The sequence below is a fragment of the Hylobates moloch genome, unplaced genomic scaffold, assembly GCF_009828535.3.
Source record: "Hylobates moloch isolate HMO894 unplaced genomic scaffold, HMol_V3 SCAFFOLD_19, whole genome shotgun sequence".
Taxonomy (NCBI): Eukaryota; Metazoa; Chordata; class Mammalia; order Primates; family Hylobatidae; genus Hylobates; species Hylobates moloch.
The window spans coordinates 72,049,305-72,066,907 of record NW_026652294.1 but is presented as its reverse complement, the minus strand read 5'-3'; the positions used below and the strand labels follow the sequence as shown (position 1 = coordinate 72,066,907).

The following is a 17,603-nucleotide window of genomic DNA, read 5'->3' as shown; positions in this document are numbered from 1 at the left end:
AGTTCCCTCCAATCACTTCCAGGGTGACTTTGTTCCCCTGCCTATTATTCCCTCTATTGTAAGCCCTAGAGGCTAGCTAAACTTCAATCACAGGTGTGATTACAGGATTGCAGGGGTGAGCCACCACCCCAGCCCCTTGCTACCTCTAAGGCATGTTTCCCCCTTGCCGCTGTCTTAACAGTGTTAACAGTCTCTTCATGAATCCCTACCCTCCCCTGCTCAAAAACCTTTAATGGCTATTGTCCAGCTCAAGGGTGACAAGACCTTCCCAGACCTTCAAGGCCCCACGCTACCTTTCCAGGCTCATTGTCATTTGCTCCTTCTCCCCTATCCCATCCTTCACTCCAGACCAGACAGCTTTCTTTTCTCTGGTTTGCTCCTGTGTCTCTGCTTACTCAGGCTCTCATCAGCTATGCTGGCTTCCAGGCCCATCTCAAATGGCTCCAGCGAGAAGGCGCTCTCAACCATTCCATCTTGCCTCTACCCAGTCTGAGTTACTCTACTCTTTCAAGGCATATCATAGCACTTCGTAAATAATTAGCTCATGGTATTTATGTACACATTTCAGTGTAGTGGAATCTTTATTGACCTGGGCTGCTGTGTAGACTAGGAGCCTAGGAGAAACCTGCATATAGTAATGCCCCTAAACAGTTAACTAAAGTGGAGTTATGGCTGGGCATGGTGGCTCACGCCTGTAATCCCAGCACTTTGGGAGGCTGAGACAGGTGGATCACCTGAGGTCAGGAGTTCGAGACCAGCCTGCCCAACATGGTGAAACCCCGTCTCTACTAAAAATATAAAAATTAGCCGGGCGTGATGGTGCACATGTGTAGTCCCAGCTACTTGGGAGGCTGAGGCAGAAGAATCGCTGGAACCCGGGAGGCAGAAGTTGCAGTGAGCCAAGATCCTGCCACTGGACTCCAGCCTGGGTGACAGAGCAAGACTCTTATCTCAAAAATAACAAAATAAAATAAATAAAATAAAATAAAATAAAATAAACCAGAGTTATTTCCAAGAACTCTACACTATTTTCTCCTATGTGCTAAGAAACAGAAGTCTCTTGCCCATGTCAGAAAAGCACATCTAGGTCAAATTTAGTTTGGCCAAGAAAAAAACCAAAGTAATGATAGATTAAAGTTGATACTTGCCTCTTGCACCCCTGAAAAGAATTCTGTAGTGTTTTTCTAATCGCTTGGCCATGTAGTTGGCATTTAATATCGCAGTTTCCGTGGCTTGTTTAAGGCCCTTGCCTCCCATCATCTGCAACAGAGGGAAAAAGAGCCATTAACCATTGAACAGGCAAACACAAATGTCAAGACGCCAACCAAAAGGCACTCCCAGATAAATTCCACCCACAAAGGAGGGCAGCCCACCATGACTCTGGAGTAGAGATGAGTGGAAAATTCCAACAAGGACATCTGTCAGATCCCTCTAAGCCTGTAATACATTTTCGTTTTCTTCTTTTAATAGTAGTTTTACGTTCTTTATTGTAGTAGCAAAGCCTACAACAGGGCAAGTTGACTACTGACTACTGTGTTATTTAAAGAGAGAAAAGAATTGTTCTTAAATTACATGTGTTTGGGGATTTTTTGTGTGTTTGCTATGAATTTGAGAGGTCTTGATAATTGCCAGGAATCCGATGGGATCTGGGCCAACATCTCCACGGAAGCAGTTTTGTATGGTTTATTTTCCCACTGTCCCTAGTAGAGGCTGCTTATGTTTAAAAACTGCTCAATCTTGTCCTGGTAGTTAAGAGTCCCTGTGATCATAAGAGATACACGTCATCACTGCAAAGAGCTTCAAATCAAGACTGCACCAATTCTGATGGCCTACTTTCTTCCCAGAGTACCTCACATGTGATGGAGTTGGCATATATACTAAATACATAACTAATGTAAAGAGAATGAGAAAGCACCAAATAAAGCAACAGTAGTACTTTGGTATCATTAAGGGGGTCCAAAGTAAAAAGGGGCCACATTGCTCCAGGCTGGTCAAAGAAGGGTTCCTAGAATAAAGCCAGAACTTGGCTAGAAACTTAGAAATAAGCAGAATTTGGATAGGGAAAGAGAAAGGGGAAGGTATACCAGGTGAGAAGAATGGCAGAAATGAAGGCGTGGAAGGGGAGGGCACATGACTGTCATCTGGGAGTGGAAGTAGGGCAAGGTGAATTGTGATTCCATTTTTAAGCCCGAACCTTCTCTAGGAAGGACTTCGACTTTGTCCAGCCAACCACTGGCTCTCAACCTATGTCTCATGGGGGGATTTTTTTAAAACGCAGATGGCTTAAGTCCAACCCTACATATGCTCAATTTGGTTCTCCCTGGAATGGGGCCTAGGCATGTGCATTCTGAAACAATCCCCTAAGGATTTTGTGCAGGCTAGTGAGAACCAGGTAAAGCAACAGGAAGCCAGGAGAGATATGTGGGTGCCTAGGGTGAGTCTAGCAGTCCTGTAGGTGCGCCTGTGGAATTGCAGCAGGGAGAGAAGCAGCTAAAGCTACAGTCCAGGGGATAAGTAACAACAGCCTGAAATGAGAGAAGGCCCAAGGCCAGAGGGGGCAGCTTAAACCCTACTTTATTTATTTAGTTTTTAAACTGAGGCACCAGCTGGTGTTCCAGGCATGTAGCCAAACCAACCTTGGGGCATTTATTTCCTATATGTGGGAAGTCATCTCCAACCCAAATATGTTCATACAAATAACCCAGATTTACAGAACCCAGAAATCAAAAGGGAAGTGGGAATTTGATTCTGCTTACAGAGAAGCAGACCTTTATTCTGATTGCTTGTGTTGTTTGCAAAACAACTTGAGTATCATTTTTAAAAGCAAGTGTTAGTCTCTGAGGTACAGAATTGTTCCGGCTTCTAAGAAACTTTTCGTGAAGAATCATAAATGCCATGCTGTTCCAGAAATAAACAGCCAGCTCCACGATGTCCTCTGGAATGATTGGCAAAGCTGCATTTTGGGGGTTTTGTTTCAGTGGGAGCCCCCCTTCCTTTAAAGAGGGGCACTGCTTTGGGGAGACTGCTCTAATTAGCAGCCAAACAAGTGTCCCTATTCACAGTCTTGTCAGTCCAGGAGGTGAGCAGGGCAGTGTGAACAAGAACTGTAGAAAATCAACTCTGGCCCTGGTGTTATTTGGAATAAGATAAAGGAAGGAAGCCTGTACTCTGACTAATTACGCAGAGAGCACAGCACCACAAGCCCTAAAGGCCAAAGAGCTCTGGGAAACCACCAGAGAAGCAAATTTCCGCTACTTTTCATCTTCTCCTCTGGCCCCCACCCAAGAAATATATAGCAAAGTGAGATATATAGCAGGATCTCAGCAAAGTGGAATAATTAGTACATGCACTGCTTTTCACTCGGAAGGGGCTATATAAATCCTGCAGGAAACCAAAGGACGCGGCCAGAACATCCATATGACTCATGGAACTTAGCTGTGTCTGGAAAAATATATCTGGTGCTTCAGTTTCTCTGATGTTAAACCCACTCTGAGAACCCAAAAGAAGTAGTGTAATGAAGGAGAGATGAAATGATTTTTAGCTCATCTCTTTAGGAAGGTTTCTTCCACCCAGGTCATCAGCAATATTCTTTGAACCACATCTCAGATCATCAATTTATTTGTTTTTAAGCCAAGAAAGAAGTCTGCAGTATCCGGTCCCCACCCATACCTGACGCCCCCACCCACCTGCACATACTCCCAGGCCTCACCTTGATATAAGCCCAGGAAATGGGCAAGATGGAACTGGAGCCCCATGGGGCCGCACTGACGGTTCCCACAGGACAGGCATCCTCATTCCGCTTTAGTGAAATGATGGGATGATTGGGCAAAAACGGGGCAAGATGTTTCTTCCTGTATTTTTTTTTAAGTGCAAATTCAGAAAATGTAAACAATTCAGTTTAATCTAATGGGAAGGTTCTCTGCCCTCCCAGAAAGCCTTGTTCTTAGCAGAGGAGCTCTGACAGTGGAAGGGACTCTCCACCTGCTGGGAGGCAGATGTTCAGGAAGCGATCCTTCCTTCCTTCCTCCTCTGGTGGAGGTCCACCAGCCATCAGTGTCCCAGGGCTCACCCAAGAACTGTGGTGGAGGACTTGATAGAGGCAGGCAGCCATGAAACAGTGGAGTTCCATGTCCCTCCCTCCCCTTCCCAGCCCCATTCCCTCACCCCTATACACTTTCCCAAGATGGACATAGGAAGGGCTAATGAGAAGATGCCCCACGGGCTGACATGAACATCATTCTCCCCACCTCCCTGACAGCTGAAGCACTGGAGCTCACACATTTACTAGAAATAATCATCATCAAAATGAATTTCACTTTAACAGTAGCCAAAAAAAAAAACAAAAAACAAGAAAGAAGAAACAAGTAAGAAGGCCAAGCTTCCAACAACTCTGAAAACTGGCTTCTTTAGCATATTTTTGGGAGACTGAAGCAGCTCAGGAAAACAGCTGCTCTCATCATCATTTTCCCAAGATGATTTGATTTCAGTGTAAAAAGTTATCCACAGCTAAGAAACATTCCTTCAGTCCTACTCTGGCTTCATCCAATTATTTCTAGTAACCAGGTTTGTTTCTTCCTTACTTATGTGTTACTTATCTCAACACCTTATATCTAATTCACTTTCAATGGAACCATTAGCTGATTTTAAAAAAGAAAAAAAAAAAAAAATGCTTGGAAATCCAAAAGTCCAAAAGGCACTTTCTACTGCCGATATTCCAGTTACAATAATATGCTCAGGTAAAGTTCCCTATTCATTATTCTGTTAATAAACCTGCTGTCTATGTGCAACTGGAAGCTCAGTGAGGCCAGAAGTTATGGTTAATAAAATCTAATTACGCTTTTCTTTGGAAATCCCCTAAAAGCACCCATTTCGCTGCTCCTCCCCCAGCCCCTACAAGTGCACTACACCAATGAGGGTATTCTCAACACATGAAGACTTTGATGGGATGAGTAGTCTATTTAGGGCCACTCCTTCATTCTGTCTCCAAAGCCATCCTCAAACCAGCAGCCCAGAACTCACACTCCGATGGGCCCCATGCCAGGACCACCTCCTCCATGGGGAATGCAGAAGGTCTTGTGAAGATTTAGGTGCGAGACATCAGACCCAAAGTCTCCAGGGCGACAGATTCCCACCTACCACAAAGGCAAGGGCCAAAAGCAAAAGTGAAGAGCTTGGAAACACCCTCCAGTGTGAAGGCCACGGCTGGCTGGTGCTGCCTTCTCTCCTCAGGGGAAAAGCAGGTAGAGCCACATCCATGGTGTTCACAGAAATGTCCTCTACACTGGCCCAGTTCCGTAGTCACAACCTGGCATCCTATAGGCAGAGTGCTTGTGGTTGCTATGGAAATAGCAACTGACCATTTAGCCCAATTTAGATTTAAAAATATGGATTTGAATACACAATCTCTTCCTAATTATCCACACCACAATGGAAGAGAAGCGTCTCTAACACAAGAAACGGTAGAACCTCCATGTTGTTTAAATAGGCAACTCTTCCCTGAGCAGTGCTACCTTCCCCTGCGTGGTCGGCTTTAGTATGATGCACGTTACCGAATGGCCCCATTGGGCACAATGATGGCAGGGGCTGCAGGGGCACCAGGGAGGAGGCTGAACTGAGAGAGGGAAAGCAAGGCTGGCAGTTTTCCTGAGATGATCCAGATACCAGGCATGATATCCCACTAGCCTTCCCACCACTTGGGTGTTAGGACTAATTTTGATGGTGACCAAAGATATAGAATTCATTTATGCTACGGAACCAATAGATAATCTCTGGATTACACTTGTGAAATGAATCAGAACCAAACAGTCTAAAATGGTAGGAAAAAAAAAAAAGAGGCCGGGCGTGGTGGATCACGCCACCTGTAATCCTAGCACTTTGGGAAGCCGAGGCAGGTGGATTGCCTGAGCTCAGGAGTTCAAGACCAGCCTGGGCAACACAGTGAAACCCTGTCTCTACTAAAATACAAAAAAAAAAAAAATTAGCTGGGTGTGGCGGCATGCACCTGTAGTCCCAGCTACTTGAAAGGCTGAGGCAGGAGAATTGCTTGAACCCAGGAGGTGGAGGTTGCAGTGAGAGCAGAGATCGCACCACTGCACTCCAGCCTTGGCGACAGAGTGAGACTCCGACAAGAAAGAAAGAAAGAATGAAAGAAAGAAAGAGAGAGAGGGAGGGAGGGAGGGAGGGAGGGAGGAAGGAAGGAAGGAAGGAAGGAAGAGAGAGAGAGAGAAAGAAAGAAAGAAAGCAAAGAAAGAAAGAAAGGAAGGAAGGAAGGAAGGAAGGAAGGAAGGAAGGAAGGAAGGAAGGAAGGAAAAAAGCAAACACCAATAAGAGTCTCAAAAAGATTGTGTGACTCCTCTCCTGCAGGGGCTCCCAACAGCATTTCTTCAGAGGTTCACAGTACATAGATCCTCTGTCCCCCAAGTCATCAGGATTGGGCCCTTTGAGCCCCCATTTCACAGCTGATAAAGCTGATGCCAGGATAAGTGGCTTTCCAAGGCCATGAGAGATCAACAACCACTAGTGGTCAGGTCGTGGGTCTGAGTTCCCTCAGGCAGGAAGCCTCTCAAGAACTCAGAATTTTTTTTTTTCACATATCCATTTTCTCAGTGGGAACTAAGGGCGGGCCTCTCCAGTTCCCACCTGAGCGTTCATATTCGCCCCGTCTAGGTAGACCTGTCCTCCATGCTGATGGATGAGGTCACACACGTCACTGATGTTCTCTTCAAACACCCCATTGGTGGATGGGTATGTAATCATGATGGCTGCTAGGTTCTCCTTGTGCTTATCCACCTGTGAAAGAAAAGGGGTAGAGAAGGACATTGAGGGAGGATATGTTTCTTCCTTGGCCAAATCCTTACCTTTTATTTTAAAGGATGAAGAAAGATGAAGTCTCGGTCTTTACTTTCCTGGAACTGTCTCAAAGTACAATGACAGCAATAAAAAAACCACAGCCATTACTCTCTTCACAAATCATTCCAAAGAAATAATAAGACCCTGGCTGGGTGTGGTGGCTCATGCCCGTAATCCCAGCACTCTGGGAGGCCGAGGCGGGCAGATCACCTGAGGTCACAAGTTCGAGACCAGCCTGGCCAACATGGTGAAACCCCGTCGCCACTAAAAATACAAAAATTAGCCAGGCATGGTGGTGGGTACCTGTAATCCCAGCTACTTAGGAGGCTGAGGCAGGGACAATTGCTTGAACCGGTGAGGTGGAGGTTGTAGTGAGCCAAGATCACACCACTGCACTCCAGCTTGGACAACAGAGCGAGACTCCAGGTCAAAAAAAAAAAGAAAAAAGAAAAAAGAGCTCACGCTTGTAATCCCAGCACTTTGGGAGGCCGAGGCGGGCGGATCACGAGGTCAGGAGATCGAGACCACGGTGAAACCCCGTTTCTACTAAAAATACAAAAAATTAGCCGGGCGTGGTGGCGGGCGCCTGTAGTCCCAGCTACTCGGAGAGGCTGAGGCAGGAGAATGGCGTGAACCCGGGAGGCGGAGCTTGCAGTGAGCCGAGATTGCGCCACTGCACTCCAGCCTGGGTGACAGAGCGAGACTCCGTCTCAAAAAAAAAAAAAAAAAAAAAAAAAGAAAAAAGAAATACTAAGATCCTTTCAGGCTAGGTCTCTATGGTCCAGACCAAAAGGACTATTCACAAGATTTTTGGATATTTTGGGCCCAACTCTCTAAGGTGGTTTTCCCTTGGTTCAAGCCATCTCAATAATGATTTCAGATGTTTGTGGTTCTAGGTATGTCCATTCTCATAGTTAATCTCTCTGCTCATCTTCTCATATCCGTTCCTTTCCCTTGCCTTCTGTTGAAGTTAAAATTCCCAAATTACAAGTTGTAGAGTTCTACACCACTGCAGGATGACTATCTTTAACAATATATAATTTCAAATAGTTAGAAATGGATACTGAACGTTCCCTCAACACAAAGAAATGATACATGCTTGAGATGATGGATATGCTGATTACCCTGATCTGATCTCTATACATTTTATGTATAGAAACATCACTATGTACCCCATGACTATGTACAACTATTGTCATTTAAAAAGCTAAAGAACAGAGGCCAGGTGTGGTAGCTCACGCCTGTAATCTCAGCACTTTGGGAGGCTGAGGGGGGCAGATCACTAGGTCAGGAGATTGAGACTATCCTGGCCAACACGGTGAAACCCTGTCTCTACTAAAAATACAAAAAATTAGCTGGGCATGGTGGCACATGCCTGTAGTCCCAGCTAATCAGGAGGCTGAGGCAGGAGAATTGCTTGAATCCGGGAGGCGGAGGTTACAGTGAGCCAAGATCGCGCCACTGCACTCCAGCCTGGGCGACAGGGTGAGACTCCATCTCAAAACAAACAAAAAGATAACAGGAATTGGAAAAAAAAAAAAAGAATTCCCACAAGGAGTGTTTCTGTAAATAAAAGTCTTCTTCATTCTTTCCTTTTACAGAAGGCAAGCATATATAAAAGTCATGTCCCTGTCTGTTTTCCTGGCCAGCATATCAGAGCAGGCATGTTTGAAAACATGGGGGTGGCTAGGTAAGTCACGGCCTATATTACTATAATGGAGGGACTTAATAATTTCAACTACTGGCCTGGAACACTTGTTGGAAAAAAGCTTTGTGGAGCAATGGAAGGGTAGGGGTGGATTGAAGAGAGGGGCAGCATTGTGGATTTTCAGCTTCCTTTAGAAGGCAACTGCACAGAGTTCCCAGTCTCCATGCCTAATAACACCACCATCAAAATCACATTGCTATTCCAATGATTTCCTTCCCGCTTAAGATGCAGCCGCCAGTCCGCTGGTGGGAAGCAGATACGGTTGCTAAGCAACTTCTTCCTGGAGGTTGGGAGGTTGAGAGTGGGGGTTGGTGGAAACCAAGCTGCATGATGCCAGGAATTCAGCACGATGGGGCTGGCACAGTCATGGATATTTGCAAAGTTGACATTTGTGTTGCAATTCCTGACACAAAGATTAAGTGTAAGTGTGACTGTCATTTTGATTATTAAGTGGGGAAGGGGAGAAGGAGAGGGAAGACTGCGCAGAAAGAGGCAGGTACGTCCTGCAAGGAGTACTCTTACTACCACCATGAATAATTCACTCAGTTTTTTACACAAGCTGGAATTAGACAACAGGGATTTCTCCCTGTTGGTGATGGGAGGGGTAGAGTAGACTCCGGTCAAAGGAAGAACTGCAGACTTTTCATTAGAATGCAGGAGAAGACATTTACATAATCCATCAAGTCCCTGATCCCCACCACCGCTCCCCACCCCGGCCTCTCCCATCTGCTAAGGAGAAGACAAGTACCATGGCCTTGAGGTGAACTGCATCGATATTCCCATATTTATCCACCTCCACAGGCTGTATCTTCATGCCTGCCATGTGGGCACTTGCTGGGTTGGTCCCATGTGCTGATTTCGGAATAAGGCAAACCTGTGGAATAGAAAGGATGCAAAGAAAGAGAAAAATCATCATCAGACTATGAATAATGAGAGAAAAGTACTACAACATGCTTGTACCACAAATTAGACACCACCTGTTTTTATTTAAGCTGAACACTAGTGCTTTAAAATCTGCTACAATTTAATTATTTGTCATTGCAAAACAATGTCCAAAAAAAGAGTTTCCATATGAATCCCTAAATATTGTTCCCTAAAGATGCTCAGGAAATCAATACAGTCTTCCCTTATCCCAGTACACTAAAAATAGGCCTGGGCTTATTCTAACCTTGTCTCAGTTAGGATACACAGAAAGCACCTTAGAAGAACATGAGATTGGAAGTTAAACTCAAGGACTCAGGGCCCACATCACAGCTTCAGTGCTCTGCTTGGCTTATCCAGGACAGATGATAATGACAGACGTAATTCCAAGGCTTCTCAGTCCCAATGCACCAATTATATCAATATTTATTGGATGTTTACTCTGTAATAAATTATTAATTTCTATAAGAACCATAAATTAAGCATTAAAAATGATCAACCCGGCCAGGTGCAGTGGCTCGCGCATGTAATCCCAGCACTTTGAGAGGCCGAGGCGGGTGGATCACCTGAGGTCAGGAGTTCGAGACCAGCCTGGCCAACATGGTGAAACCCCATCTCTAGTAAAAATACAAAAAATAGCTGGGTGTGGTGGTAGGCATCTGTAATCCTAGTTACTCGAGAGGCTGAGGCAGGAGAATTGGTTGAAACCAGGAGGTGTAGGTTGCAGTGAGCCGAGATTGCGCCATTGCACTCCAGCCTGGGCGACAAGAGTGAAACTCCATATTTTAAAAAAAAGAAAAAAAAAAATCAACCTGGCCGGGGATGGTGGCTCACGCCTGCAATCCCAACACTTCGAGAGGCTGAAGTCAGGAGTTCAAGACCAGCTTGGCCAACATGGCGAAACGCTGTCTCTATTAAAAATACAAAAATTAGCCAGGCGTGGTGATGCATTCCTGTAGTCCCAGCTACTCAGGAGGCTGAGACAGAAGAATCGCTTGAATCCAGGAGGTGGAGGTTGCAGCGAGCCGAGATCGCGCCATTGCACTCCAGCCTGGGCAACAGAGCAAGACTCCATCTCAAAAAAAAAAAAAAAGGTAAAAAAAAAAATGATCATCCCCCACCCTGGGTTCACACAACACACTCACTAACAATGGTGGCCTGTGAATGACCGTCTAGAGTCCAGAGATGCAGCAGAAACATGGAGAAGGGGATGTAGCTTCAGGTTAAGGAAATCAAGGGAAAGTGCCTCAAGAGCTGAGCCTAAGTTAGAGCTTACAGCTGCACTGAATTTTGATGGAAGCTGGACAGTAGGTGCAACGCTAGAATTCTCAGACTCAAATCATCCTTCATTTCCTCCAAACAACCATGTGGACACAGGCTCTTGTAGAACTGATGATGTGTCCCAGTGGGAAAGTAAGTCACAAGGTTTTCCCCAACAAAAAGCATCAAAGAGAAGCCATGATTACCCTGAAAATCATCATCCTATATTGTATTCCACAGAGAAATGGACGGGCATTATTGAAAATAGGCTATGAAGTTAAATCTTAGCTTACAGCTCTTTCCTCAAAAACAGCAAAAGAGTCTACTTAAGAAAAATACACGTGTACAAAAAGAAAACATTAGCCAAAGGCAAACATGGACTACTTTGCACTCTTCTACTGTCAGAAGGTTTGTGCCCCTTTAGAACAGCTGTTGGTCTCATACTGGTTATGTCACGTTGTCCTCAAATCCGTTTTCTTGTTTGAATGCTTCCCTTTTGTAGTTAATTTTTTTCTTTAATTTCTCAGGACCCAAGCTGGAGGCACTGTCCTCTCTCACAGGTATTGTTAGTCTACAAAAAGATCGTTGGATGGAAGGATCCCTTCAGGGCAGAATATTGATAAGAAGGAGAAAGGGGAATATTAAAAATAAATATAAAATATTCATAGAAAGCCAAAATGAAGAATTCGTATCAGGTGAGTTCTGTTGAAACACAAACATGTAAAAACATCAACCACCCTGTGGCACACTGAATGACGGGCTCCCAAAGACATCCCTGTCCTAATCCTCGGAACCTGGGGGTGTTTCCTTATATGGCAAGAGGGACTTGCAGATGGGATTAAGGTAAAGAAAGACCTTGAGACAGAAAAATTATTCTGGATTTTGGGCTGGGCCCTAAATATATTCTTAATCGTCCTCATCAGAGGGAAGCAGAGGGAGATGTGACCACAGAGGGAGCAGGAGATGTGCTGACTGAAGCAGGAAGCTGGAGCCAAGGAACGCAGGAGGCCTGCAGATGCCAGGAAAGGCCAGGAAACAGATTCTCCCGTCTCCCCCAGAAGGAATCAGCTCTATCGACACTTTGACTTTGGCCCAGTGAAACCAATTTCTGATACCTGGCCTCTGCAACTATAAGAAAATTAATATGTGTTGTTTTAAGCCACTAAGCATGTAGCAATTTATCATAGCAGCCATAGGAAACTAATACACATCCTGGTACAAGGAGCGATGGAAACAGAAGTCACAGTGGCTTTGTCAAGGACTCATTTATATGTTGCTGTCACACATTTCTGGTTCTCTATGAGGATTTAGAGGACTTTAATTATTCTTTATAATGTTAAGTTTTTCCTCAGTTTAAAATTGTAGTGTTGGCTGGGCGAGGTGGCTCACGCCTGTAATCCCAGCACTTTGGGAGGCTGAGGCAGGCGGCTCACTCGAGGCCAGGAGCTCAAGACCAGCCTGGCCAACATGGTGAAACCCTGTCTCTACCAAAAATACAAAAAATAGCCAGGCATGGTGGTGCACGCCTATAGTCCCAGCTACTCGGGAGGCTGAGGCATGAGAATCACTTGAACCCGGGAGGCGGAGGTTGCCATAAGCCAAGATCATGCCACTGCCCTCCAGCCTGGGTGACAGAGCGAGACTCTCTCTTGGGGGGGAAAAAAAATTGTATTGTTGTGAGGGATGTGGAAGTAACAGGACCCAGATTTGAAGTTTTGGTTTATCCAAAGCAAATCCAGCTTTTGGTGCATTGATGCCCATTTAGGGAGGTGCTATGTTTTCTAAACTCCCCAGGGTGCTGCGTGGCATAGAATAGGCATAAGGTCATCCTTAGACTTGTTGAATGAGTGAAGGGTTAAGGAGATCTCCTGTGCAAGGGAAACTGACGTCTTACCACTGGTAAAATCTAACAATCAAAGGCCACTACTTTGTCTCAGGCAGTTGGGAAAAAAAAAAATATTCCCATACAGGTTTTGAGCTTTCTTTGTTGATTTACATATACACATAATTTGTTTCCTTTGATCAATGTTTTCCCTTTGTATAGGAAACTCAGACTCTGAACAGCAAACTTAATTGTTTTTCTTTAGAGTTTTTTTTTTTTTTTTGTAAGATCTGGAGGTCTGCTGAATACATCAGGATTTGACTAACAAATTGAAATATTAATTATAAAGTGTTAAAGGCCAAGCCTGGTCCATGGTAATTGCCATATAAGTGTTTGTTAAATAAATTTGTATTCTCCCCAAGTAAACTCATAAATCAGGAAGTTAGGCATTCCATTTTAGGAACCTCTGAAATTTAACCTAAGAGAAAATGTGAAAATAACTTCAAAAAGCAGCTTGAAAGAAAAGGCCCATCAGGAGCCCAGGCACTTCTGTAGCACATGACTTCCCCACACTCCCTGCACATGACTTCCCCACACTCCCTTTCAAAAAAGAAGGATATATTTTGCTGGATTCCATTAGAATCTATTGTGTGGGAGCAGCTGCCTCAGACATCAGTGATGTGAAAAAATCTTCCCTGATTAGTGAATACTAAACCATTTTCTTCTCTAAGAAAGTTGGCTTTAATTAAAAAAAAAAATTTTTTTTGAGAGGGAGTCTCGCTCTGTTGCCCAGGTTGGAGTGCAGTGGTGTGATCTCAGCTCACTGCAACCTCTGCCTCCTGGATTCAAGTGATTCTCCTGCCTCAGCCTCCTCAGTAGCTGGGATTACAGGCATGCACTACCATGCCTGGCTAATTTTTGTGTTTTTAGTAGAGACAGTGTTTTGCTATGTTGGCCAGGCTGGTCTTGAACTCCTGAGCTTAGGTGATCTGCCTGCCTCAGCCTCCCACAATGTGCTGGAATTACAGGCATGAGCCACCATGCCCGAGCGAATTAAAATTTCTGATCCAGAAGGATGCCAACATTTCCAGTTTTATGAGCTTTGTATTTCTACCAGCTCAGTGGCTGGAGGGCTTCCCTGCCTCTCCCTTTCCCCCTGTCCCTGAAGCGCAGCATCCAGCCCCTCTCCCTCCTGCAGAACGAAATGGCCTCTCATGACACTTCGGTGATGGCAGGATGGGCAATGGGGCCAAGAGAAACATCACACACAGTGGGTGGAGAAGGGAAGGAGGACAGGAAAACACAAAGAGAGGGAATAGGAACCAGAAAAAATCCACGAGTCACGGAAGAACCCCGCCCAGGCCAAACCCAAAGGCCTCTCATTCTTTCTCCTTGGCCTTTCCAGTTTGGTCCCCAGCTCCTGGACATTCAAGCTGCTTCCTGGTGTCAGATTGGGGAATTTGGGAAATGGCGAGGGGTGGGAAGCATCACTGCGTGGAAAGAATCTGGATTTTAGCTGGCCCTTTGCCATTAGCTAGTCACCTGCCTTCTCCAAACACTGCTTTCTGCGGCCTCTCTGCTAAGCGGTGGAGGAGTGGGGTGGAGATGTCACACAAGACAGGCTGCCCCTTTCCAGCATCCCCAGGCTCCTGGGCACCTCATGGTGAAAGACACTAACGAAGAGGAACTCCAGAGACGACCCCAGAACATGGAAGCCGAGAGGGAAAAACAGACAGGAGAGAATCTGGCATTGTTTTCCTGGCTGGACACCTGGAGCTCCAAAGTTTCCTTTCTGATTCTGTGAAAGTGCCGAGACTCTCAGGTCCCAAGAGCAATTATAGTTCTAAACTAATCATTCTTTAGAAAGGTGAGAATTCAGAACCACAAATGAACAAACTGTGGAGGAATTTCAGGGTCTCTGTCTGTCTGATTGACTACTTCACTTCTTTCTGGACTGGCAAGCAGTCCTTGACCAGGGTTTAATCATTTATTCAATTCACAAATGGCCTGTTTTTCAAAGATCTTTAGACAAGAATTCCAGGGCCAGGTGCAGAGGGTCGTGCCTGTAATCCTGGTCTCCCTAGCACCTTGGGAGGCTTCCTTGAGCCCAGGAGTTCAAGGCTGCAGTGAGCTATGAAGAGGGAAAAAAAAAAAAAAAAAAAAAAAAATAGGGCCGGGCACAGTGGCTCATGTCTATAATCCCAGCACTTTAAGAGGTCAACGGGGGTGGATCACCTGAAGTCAGGAGTTCGAGACTAGCCTGATCAACATGGTGAAACTCTGTTTCTACTAAAAATACAAAAATTAGCCTGGCGTGGTGGTGCATGCCTGTAATCCCAGCTACTCAGGAGGCTGAGGCACGAGAATTCACTTGAACCCGGGAGGCAGAGGTTGCAGTGAACCAAGATTGGGCCATTGCACTCCAGCCTGGGGGACAGGGCGAGACTCCATCTCAAAAAAAAAAAAAATTAAAAAAATTAAAAAAATTCTATTCCCCAACCAAGATGAAAGCCTGGAAAGACACACCTGTGGAATCAGATGACCTACACAAGGGAAGGAGGGAAAAAAATGTTCCTTCTTTTCCCGTTATGAAAGGGAAGTGAAACACTTTCAGCATTCTTTATTGCAAATTCCAGGCAACTAGCCATAAGTAACCTTCCAGTGGTAATAAAACCAGAAATGGACTAAGATCGGGCCACTACCACTCCACCCTACTTACTTAGCCAGCAAGCACCACCCTACACCCTTTGTCTGCAACTCTCTGGTATCAGCAGATGCCCTTGCCCTGCTCTCAGCTCCTAGGCGATGCTCCTATTAAGGACTTCCACTCCACAGCTCTGTACAAACTCTAGCATAGCAGTGGCCATCAAAATGAAGGAACCAGGAACACAGGCCTCCTCTGGCACAAGCTGAGGCCTGAGTTAGGTCACTGCTACAGGCACTGCCCCTGGAGGGGCGAGTGGTGTCCATTAGTACCTGCTGGTCCCCACAGTGGTCCCCAAGAGGCAGTTGGGATCCTGGAGACCAGGTTCTCATATCCAAAGCAAACAATGAAGCAGGACCGTGAACTCTGCTTTACGCCTTTTTTGGTACTTGAAGTTGAGAATCATCTAATGGAGAATTTATTTATTCAACAAATATTTTTTGAGCATACACATGACCAGAACTGGGCTTCAGCACAACAGGGGTTACTGAAGAATTAAAGCATGGTCTCTGCCCTTCATCCAGGCCCAGGGCCGGGGCTGAGCCAAGGAGAGGATGCTTGCAATGGCAACATTCCTGCCCTCTTCCTCCCTCTGCTCCCTAGAGAGCAGTTCCACAGCCAACTGGCTGACGTTTGCATTCTGGGTTTGAGCAAAAGTCTTTTATCTCTGAATGTTTTTCCTCAAAATGGTCAAGTGGGATGTCTTGGAAGCAAGGATCATAATGGCTAGTTCACAGAAATTTGTTTCTTGACTATATGTTCCCTCATCTGCTTCCAAGAAGGCTTGGAGGGAGTGTCCCACAGAAGGGACCCTGAGAGCCAGGACCCCTGTGCCCCATGGTGAGCAGGCGCCACCTCCTGCCATACTCACCGTTCTGTGCCCCTCTCCTTTCTGGTTTAAGTAGGCTCGGATAGTGGCCAGTCCAGCATATTCTCCCTGGGCTCCGCTTGCAAAGAGAAGAAGAAAAGCATCACGGTTAGGTCTTCTGGCTGTCATTAACTCATTCAATATTTATTGGGCCCTGGCCAGGGGTTCACCAGCACGTGACATATGGTCATTGTCCAGACACTGCAAGAAGCTCATCAAGGAGCTCTGCCAGAGTCAAAAGGTCTTGAACTATCAAAACAATCAGAGCAACAGCTGCACTACAGCTCAACCACTCCTACCCAAAGATGGAGCTTTTCATACCCTTGCTCAGGACCATGCATTGAAAATAGCCTATAGCATAATAGCCTTTGTTATTATGAAAAATTTCAAAACTATACCAAAATACAGTGAAGAACAAAAGGAACCACCATGTATGTGTCAGCCAGCTGTTAACAATTTGGTTTACAGTCAGTCTTGTTTCCAATTATACTCCTCACTAACCACTTTCATGCTGAACTATATATTTTGAAGCAAACTTCAAACATCCTATCATCAGTTCAAATGTCAATATGCAGCCTTCAAAGATAAGCATTGTTTTTAAAAATATAACTACAGGCTGGGTGCAGTGGCTCATGCCTATAATCCTAGCACTTTGGGAGGCTGATGTGGGCAGATTATTTGAGCTCAGGATTTCAAGACCAGCCTGGGCAACATGGTAGAACAGTATCTCCACTAAAAGTACAAAAAATTAGCCTGGTGCGATAGCATGCATCTGTAGTACCAGCTACTGGGGAGGCTGACATGGAAGGATCACTTGAGTCTGTGAGGCGGAGACTGCAGTAAGCCGAGATGGCGCCACTGCACTCCAACCTGGGTGACAGAGTGAGATCTTGTCTCAAAAAATAAATAAATAACTACAAACACAATTGTCACACCTAGAACAATGAACTTCAATTTTTTCCTTTTTTTCCCTTTTCTTTCCCCCTTTAAATGGGTAATGTGTCAACATCTTAACAAGGTTCAAGGAAGGCACACCTATGAGGTGAAAACCAATCATCACTCTTTATAATGTCTTAGTGTCACCAAATATCGAGTCAAGAGCCTGATTAGCCCCAAAAGAATGAGGCACTTTTAATGTGACACCATTCCTGGCAGTCTCAGGTTCGGCTCTCCCAGGCCCCGGATGCAGATGGCTGTTAGGGGTTGGCCATCCTCACCTCAAGGGTCCTGGAAGGCGCCACTTTCAGGACATATACAATGACTAACATTCCAGCGAGCAATGCTGACTCAATCGTAGACTGTTATTTAATGTTCCCAGTATCCCGTGCAGGAAGGGAAGGGAAATGAGTAATAGATATATCAGTCCCATTCAAAATATGTATGTCTGCAGAAGCTGAAGGCAAAAATTAAATACTAAAAAAAGAAACAAAAATTTAAACTTTAAACAAATGAAAATTTAAAAATACAGTAA

At 45.2% G+C, this 17,603-nt stretch overlaps 1 protein-coding gene across 1 annotated transcript in view; it reads right to left on the bottom strand.

Annotated features, from left to right (window-relative positions):
* GLDC (glycine decarboxylase) overlaps positions 1 to 17,603 on the bottom strand; it is a 112,244-nt gene that overhangs the window by 17,225 nt on the left and 77,416 nt on the right. The window contains exons 20-25 of the mRNA XM_032138741.2: positions 16,136 to 16,211; positions 9,306 to 9,431; positions 6,640 to 6,789; positions 5,020 to 5,132; positions 3,710 to 3,851; positions 1,149 to 1,260 (exon numbers count right to left, since the gene is read on the bottom strand). Coding sequence (XP_031994632.2) covers positions 1,149 to 1,260; positions 3,710 to 3,851; positions 5,020 to 5,132; positions 6,640 to 6,789; positions 9,306 to 9,431; positions 16,136 to 16,211 — 719 coding nt within the window. The remainder of the gene's footprint in view (positions 1 to 1,148; positions 1,261 to 3,709; positions 3,852 to 5,019; positions 5,133 to 6,639; positions 6,790 to 9,305; positions 9,432 to 16,135; positions 16,212 to 17,603) is intronic.